This window comes from Gracilinanus agilis, chromosome 2, assembly GCF_016433145.1.
Source record: "Gracilinanus agilis isolate LMUSP501 chromosome 2, AgileGrace, whole genome shotgun sequence".
Classification (NCBI taxonomy): Eukaryota; Metazoa; Chordata; class Mammalia; order Didelphimorphia; family Didelphidae; genus Gracilinanus; species Gracilinanus agilis.
In genome coordinates, this window is record NC_058131.1 from 147,705,275 (window position 1) to 147,713,855 (window position 8,581).

The 8,581-nt window shown below is 35.5% G+C and overlaps 1 protein-coding gene across 1 annotated transcript in view; it reads left to right on the forward strand.

Annotated features, from left to right (window-relative positions):
* The first annotated feature begins 715 nt into the window (after nucleotides 1-715).
* The window catches only part of SYNDIG1 (synapse differentiation inducing 1), a 191,107-nt gene continuing 183,241 nt past the window's right edge, over nucleotides 716-8,581 (forward strand). Inside the window, exon 1 of the mRNA XM_044660761.1 lies at nucleotides 716-1,195. Coding sequence (XP_044516696.1) covers nucleotides 716-1,195 — 480 coding nt within the window. The remainder of the gene's footprint in view (nucleotides 1,196-8,581) is intronic.

Consider the following 8,581-nt stretch of genomic DNA (forward strand, 5'->3'; position numbering starts at 1 on the left):
GCGGGACTATGCAAAACGTATATCCTCATTATGTGGTAATGTGAGAAGGAACATGGAATGATCTACTAAATTAAATCTTACGCTATTAAAGTTCCTTCTAGTTTTAATGTCACATGTACAGCTTATATTTTTCTTCCCTAATATATTAGCAACATTGACCACCAATAATTTTAGTTTATAATTTATTTTACAAAAATGAAATTGGAAATTATTTTTAAACTGTTAAATGTAGAATTTGGACCATTAAAATTTTTGTACTTTTGTCGTATGCTAGCCAGTAATAAATAAAATTGGAATTGCCTGTTATCTAGAAAGCATATCATCAAGTGGGCCAATTGTGAAACAATATACCCTATATGGATGAATGTTTTTCATTGTGTTGTTTTAATACAGACTGGTGATTTATATGTAGTTTCCTTACAACTGGGTATTCTAATATAATGCTTTTAAAATTCATGAGCTAATGAGGATGATTATTATTAATTTCCTGTGCTAACTAATATGGATATAAGGGGAATTGAATGATTTATAACAATGACACTTTGAATGATTTCTGTTACTAGTTTTTTTTTTCCCCAAAATCCCCTTTAGCTTTTATTTCTCATCTCAATTTTTTTTTTTTTTTTTGCCTCTAGGAAAATGGTATCCATTAGGCAAATGTGACCTGTGTTTTCAAGATACCAGCTAATAATACTGCAGGGGAAGCAAAAACAATATGGATGGCCTAATTGAACAGAATAGTGTACTAATGCACAGTAAAATTAGTGAAGCTGGAAAAAGGAACGGCTTAATTAACACCAGAAACTTAATGGCAGAGAACAGAGATGGCCTGGTCTCTGTTTATCCAACACCCCAGTATCAGACTCACATAGTGGGGAATATCTCATCTCAGAGCTGCCTAGAAAACAGCAGAAATGATCCAGTGCAGCAGTTACTGGACCCCAATACACTTCAACAGACTGTGGAGTCTCACTATCGTCCCAATATTATTCTGTATTCGGAGAATGTGCTACGCTCCTGGGGGGAGAGTGGGAGCTCAGACTGCTGTGAGACCACCTTTATCGAGGACCGCTCACCTACCAAAGATAGTCTGGAGTATCCTGATGGGAAATTCATCGATCTTTCTTCAGATGACATCAAAATTCATACTCTCTCCTACGATGTGGAAGAAGAAGAGGAGTTCCAGGAGCTAGAGGTCAGATGATCCATTTTTAAATGACTTAAAACTTGTTGTTAATATACCTTTGGGGAAGTTAGACATTAAAATATTTATGGAACTATATTCTTAATAAAAATAGGTAATGAACATCGATACTAATGAAATGGAATCAGAAGTGATTTCTTTTCTTAGACGTATCCTTTTGAAAAGAATCCCATTGAATACCAATAGTCTTTGAAGTGCCTAGAAGCATGTCTGGATGAGCATTGGTCTTCACATATCTCTGGGAAGACTACCACATCTTTGCTATCATAGAGATTACAGTATGGCCTAGTGTCTTAATTACTGCATTTATAGTCAGTAAGACCTGGATTTGAATTCTATCTCAGACATTTATTAGCTGTGTGAACCTGACCACATCATTTAAAGTTTCTTTATCTATACAATGAGGATGATAAAAGTACCCATAACTAAGAGACGTAGTGAGAATTAGATGAGATAATATATTTCAAGCACTTCATAAACATTAAATGCACTATTGTGTCGATTTTCATTATCATTATAATTTTTATTCATGAAGGACTAGTTATAGTATAAATCTTTCCTCTGTGTCAGTCCACCTATGATGCAGAAGCTTGTAAGGCCCATAGGTCCATTTATTGAGAAAAGAGCAAATTTTGAAATTGCTATTTCTCTTGAAGGAAAAAAAATGGTGCTAGTTATAGTGGTGATCAAAATTTTATATTCATTGAGTACCAAAATTCAATTCAGCTCAAACACACCCATATGTGTATGCACACCTGTGCATATGTAGAACTAGGGATAGATTGTAGATATAGAATGCATCCTTGTAATCACTGGATTTTAGCAAAAATACAGCTGTTGTGTTGCATGTATATATGTCGTGTACAGATACAATAAGATAGGACTTAAGACCCAGTCCCTGACTACGAGGAATTCCCAGACTATTTAGATGATTTCAATCAGCAACACTTATTAAACATCTCTTGTTCTGAAACATGTAACTATTCAAAATAAAAAATTAAAAAAAATCTATTGTTCATAGAGCACTATGCTTTGCACTGGGGAAAATGCAAAGCCATTGTCCTTGGCCTCAAATGCATATATAGGTCAAGCTAATGCACTGATATGCTAACAGAGCTACTGAAGGTATGAGAATAAAGAAGGTCATGATTAATGGCCAGTTTCAGGAAAAGCCTTAGAGAAGGAATGAAATTTGGGTTGGAATTTAAAGAAAGGGTAATAATTTAAGTGATAAACACAGGAAAACAATGAAATTCCAAGTTTAGGGAACATTGAGAACAGAGTCACCAAGGATGGAATACATAGAGTGTGTGTGGTGAACAGAAAATATTCTATCTTGGTTTGAATGCAAAGTATGTAATATGAAATACAAAAAGTATATAATGTGAGGCAGGAATTAAAGCTATAAAGGCAGAGACTGAATTGTGGAGGGTCTTGAAAGCTCATCAAAAGGAAAAACTCTACACAGAGGTCATTTCTTGTATGATTTGAGGTAGATGGCACCTAAGGCTTTTCCAACAATTAAATTCTTTGATTGTGTGATTTTATTCTCTTTCTTCTTAAATACAACCTTATTCCTAACTTCATTTCTGCTAAAGATCTCACTTTCTGTCCTATCTCTCAGGTTTGTAATATGAATCAAACTTGATTCCTCATTCCCTATCACCCCTCATATCAAGTCAGTTGCCAAGTCCATTCTATCTCTCACAGTTCCCCCTTTCTCCATCCATAGTCTTCATCCTCGCCACTTTTGCCTAAATTATTCCTACAGCCTCCTAATAGTTCTCCCTTCCTCCATTCTATCCCCTGCCCAATCCATAATGCACACAACTGGAAAGTCAATATTCCTAAAGTACAGAACTACTCATGTGACTTTTGTTATATTGAATCTCTGGGAGCTTGAAGTTCATTCAATGATTGACAGATAAGTCAGTTGGATAGAATGTTCCCAGGGAGGCATGCAAAAGGCAGGAGGGGGCAGTTGAGAACCCTGAGCAGAAGTTCTGGGTCTTTTACCTGTGCTGAGGCTAGAGATCGGTGGATCCTGGTCTTGGAGTGAGAGAGTTGCAAACATCTCTCTGCAAGCTCTTCCTGTACTTGATAAACTGTTATCAACCTGTACTTGACCACCACCTTGGTGTCTACTGTCCCTAGATATTAGGAGTTTCATCATCTAGATATCTAGGCTTCCCAGGGCCCGGGAGGGATCTGGGAAGTGGGCAGGAGATGAAGAAGAGGGTGGAAAGGGTGGATATCTAGGCTTCCCAGGGCCCGGGAGGGATCCGGGAAGTGGGCAGGAGATGAAGAAGAGGGTGGAAAGGGTGGAAAGGATCTTAAGGCTAAGATCTACAGAAGAAGAAGCTGAAGATTTCCCAGCACTTTACCTACTCTGGTTTAGGTTGAACTAGAGGCCAGGCTGAACTAGAGGGAAGCTAACATTGATTCTTCATTTGCCAGCAGTTGAGAGATTTGGTAGTAATAATTTTTAATAGGGTCTCCAGTACCTCAGTCCTTTACCCTTATCCTTCTTATTAATATATAAAGTTTAAAGTACCTTCCTAAATCATTTTCAAAGCTTCTTTTGGGAAGGGAGACAACGCAGTCAGAATATCATCATTATCCTAGCTGAAGAGCCCAAATCAATATATCAATTAACCCCAGGTGGGTCCTGAAGGGATATACTTCTTTGACCTGAAGGATCCTGCCTGGGCAACTGTTATAAAGGAGAAGTGTCATCTTATCCTCTCTGTACATCATTTCTACTACCTCAAATAGATACAAGTGACCTTCCTTTAATATAACACTTTCTAGCTCAATAAGTTCCATTTTGTTCTTTTTGCCTCTATGAGAAAAAGCCTACTCTTTTGTTTGATTTTGAAATCAGTCTGATTCTACTTTACCTGGTCAGGTATTTTGCATATTGCTCTCTTTCATGCACAGAGGGTTTGAGAAAAGCTAGATTACTTGCTGTTTCCAGTATAAGGTATATCATTGTATATTTGAGCAAGCTATCTTTCATCCTTGAAATACTCTCCATTCTTTCCTCTGCCACATTAAATCTTCAATTTCATTCAAGGCTCAGCTTATGAGCCACCTTGATTCTCATCTTTACTTTCAGACTTCTTTCTCCATTCTAGAGTCTTCAAATCTCAGCTAAAACTCCACCTTCTGCAGGGAGCCTTTCCTGATCCCCCTTAATGCCAAAGCCTTTCCTTTGATCATTATTTCAAATTTACCTTATGGATATCTCATTCCTACATAACTGCTTAAATGTTTTCACCCAATCACCACATTCCATTAGATTTTGAGTTTCTTGAAATTGATGACTATCTTTTGCTTTTTATTTTTCGTCCCTATATATCCCATTCCTTAAAATGGTTCCATGACACATGATATTTAGTCATTTTCAGTGGTGGTCAACTCTTCGTAAGCCCATTTAGGGTTTTTTTCCATTTCCTTCTCCAACTCATTTTATAGATATGGAAATGATATAAACATGATTAAGTTTCTTGTCCAGGCTTACACAAATATTAAGTGTCTGAAGCTAGATTTTGACTCAGAAAGATTCCTGATTCTAAGCCCAGTGCTCTATCCAACATACCACCTAGCTGCCCAGTCTTGGCACACAGAAGACACTTAATAACAGTCTATTGGTAAATAATATCTCTCATGAGAGTTTTCCTGATTCCCTAAAATTAATGACATAGTCCTTAAAGCAATTTTGGAAATATTGTATATTTTCTGTCTACATTGTTGTTACCACTATAATGCCTACCCCCTAAAAAATGTCAGGTTTTTGAGGGCAGGGACTACTAAAACAATTCTCTCTATAGTATCTAGTATAGTGTCTGGCACAGAGTAGGTACTTAATGAATGTTTTATGACTAAACAATAAAATACATGAAAAAGGAGTGATATTTAAGAGGATATGCAGAAGGGACTGCACAAGTAAAGAAAAGAGAGAATGCAAATATGTTAGAAACTTATTGTAATGATCCAAGAGAATAATAAAGATTGTACTTGGGTAGTGATAGTAATATCAGAGAAAAAGATCATGACCATGAGAGAGATAGGAATGAATAAGGTATTGATTGTATATGATTGGTAAAGAATGTATAATTAATTAAAAAGGAAAGTCAAAGAAGGAGGATAGTCCAGGTCTCAGAAACAGCTTAACTAAAATAAGATTTTGGAGAAGAAGTAGTTTTATAAAATAGAAGAGTCTCAAGTGTGACCTACTGACTACTGATTGAATCAAGTTGAAGAAGTTGGTCAGTGGAGTTAATTAAGATAAAGGAACTGTGTATTGTGTTTGAATAGATAACCAACATAAAGTCCCTGAGGATGATTGCTAGACTTAGTGGGGAGTGGAAAGCCATAGTCAGGTGCTAAATTCATTGAGAATGTTGATCAAGTTCACTAAATAGCAATAAGGATAGGAGTAGAAGGATGAAGAGATTGCAAAGGTCTGGAAGGAGTGAAGTAAATGAAGGATGGACTTAGAAAAAGAGCTCTACAAACTTTGAAAAGTTGAGGCAGAAGAAATAGTGGGCTGTAGTGGGAAAGATGATAAGTGATATGATACCCTAAGGGGAAAGACAAGTTTCAGCCAAAGAAGGAAGTGAAAGAAATTTGGAGGGGAGTTTGTTGACAATAGGATATACATGGGAAAAACAGGTATTAAGGAGCCTGAATATGAGAAGGTCTTTTCAGGATGAATGAAGAGTCTAAGAAGATGTAATAGAGACATGTACCCTATCTAAGGCACTGAAAATAGATAATAGGAATTATAGAATCTGTTTGTTTGCAGGGACATGCTGCCACTGACAGTAGTAATCTAGTCCAACTCATACATGGGGGGGGAAAAAAAGAATCTCACTACAACTTACCTGCCAAATTGTTATGTAGTCTTTGCTTGAAAATCTCTAATGTTGACAAATCCGCTATGTCCAGAGGCAATCTATTCTATTTTGGAATATCTCTTATAATTCATAAAAGTTTTTGTTTTCTTTAAGATAGAATTATTTTTTCTCCTTTGCCCTTTCCAATCTTTGCTCCATATTCTACCATCAAGAGTTGAGGAATATAATGAGTCAAATTTTGTTCTGAAGGATTTCAGTAATTTGAAGACATTTATAAGATCCTCACTAGATCTCTTAATTTATATAGTAAAATCCCATTTTCTTTCAAGTCAAAATAATGTGTGCTACTTAAAGAAAAGGATGGCAAATGAAGGAAAAAATCATTTATTAATTGCTTAGTATATGAAAAACACTATCCTAATCACAGGGAGACATTCTCTGCTATCAAGAAACTCACATTATGAGGGAAGATCAAATATATAGGAGTCTTCACTAAAAATAAGATGGAAAAGTTCCATGATTCTTAGGGAGCAACACCAAAGTGGATGGTAATATAGCTACTTTAATATGATTTCCATTTCTGATATTGAAATAGGAGAAATAAGAAAGGTTGTGTAGTGTTTCCTAAATTGTAGGGTTCAACAAAATCTTAAAGCGGTACTATAAAATGGTAGAAATTTGTTTACTACTAGTAATCCCAAGGGTCTGTTCCCCTCCCCCTTTCTTTCTTCCTACCTCCTTTGTTTTCTCCTTTACAAGAATGATCAGATTAAGTTAATACTAGATTATAGCATAATTAATTAAACTACAAATATTCATGGAGCACTTATGATATGTGCTAATTCTTGTATTGAAGAAATAGATTAAATATATGACATGGCATTCATTGTTTTCCATCTTTTTGGAGAGATTTGAATATGATCATAGACTATAGAAGCTGAAAGGACACTAAACATCGACTAGTTTATCCTCATTTTTTAATTTTTATTTTTTAATCCCTTCATTTCACAAATTATTATATTGAGATTCTAGATAATTTACTCAGTTACTCGGAAAAAAAAATAGCAAAGCTGAAAATCAAACCCAGAAAGAAAGGATGGAATATGGGACTCAATTTCTTAATTTACATAACCAGGGATTTGCTTGCTATGATGATCTCTATTATCTCTCAGCTCTAAAATTCTTGAAAAGATACTTAGTGTGTGCTTTGGAATTAAAAAACAGGGAGTTCAGAGAATTTATGACCAAAGATATGAACATAGGAATAGACATGATATTTGTACTATCCAGGTTCAAGTATTATAAGTTTAAAAGTGAAAGAAAATCTATGAAGCCTCACAACCTAATGTACTTGCTGAAATATCAGATAATGCCTGGTAAAAAGAAACACAGGAGATTAGTTGTTATGAGTGGGAGGTTTTAGTTGAATCATTAATTTTTTTGAAAATCTTTTGTAGCTTCCAATTTGGAATACTATGGAGAAGAGTTTCTGGACTCTGCAAATTAGACACTGTTTGGAGGCCAATTATTGGTTATTGTGACATTTTTTCCCATTAAAAATAAGCTGCTACTAGGAAGGAAACACTACATTTTTTTTTTGCTTTTCAAAATATAATTTGCAGCTTTCATGAAAGATACTATAAAATGGAATTGAGCTTGTAAACTAGGTCAATGGTACATGGAATTAATGCAAGAGTTGTGTATTTTCCAACATACTTTAATAATAATAACTGACATTTACAAAGCAATTCCAAGTATTCCAACCACATTAAACATCTTAGCTTATCTATAGCTCCTAACAAAACTGTGAGGGAGTCACAATAGGTAGCATTGTCCACATTTTGACAGATGAGGAAACAGAATCAGAGAGGTACTTAGAACAATGCCTGGCACATAGTAGATACTTAAGAAATATTTGTTGATGATGAGAGGAGTTAAGTGATTTGCCCATTTGTCCAATGCCAGTAGGACTCAGGGAGGACTTTAAAATGTAATCTTCCTGGCTCCAAATTCAACACTCTCTCATACTCTGCTCTGCTGCCTTAAAGATTCATTATAATTGGTTGTCATTCTGAGTCTATAACAAACACCTTTCTGTATCATATAAAAAACCACCAATAAACTGCATGTCAATGGGGGAGAAATCTACTCAATACTAAAATAAATACAAATAATCAATACAAAAATAAACAGTACAACAATTTTGAAATCATGGACCATAATAACAGTAGTTTTAGATAATTAGAAAGTGATTCACTCAATTCTGTGAGTAAAGGAGTTCTTCAATCTCAGGTTCATATGCAGAAAAAAAGTCACATGAATTACTGAATCAAGCTATTTTAAAGACTCTGATCTTTCTAATTATGTAAGCAATGTAAAAAACTGTTACCAACATGTAATAGGCTACAGGAAGGAGCAGGAGGAGGAGGAGCAGGAGGAGGAGGAGGAGGAGAGGAGGAGGAGGACCAGGAGGAGGAGGAGGAGAGGAGGAGGAGGAGGGGAGGAGGAGGAGGAG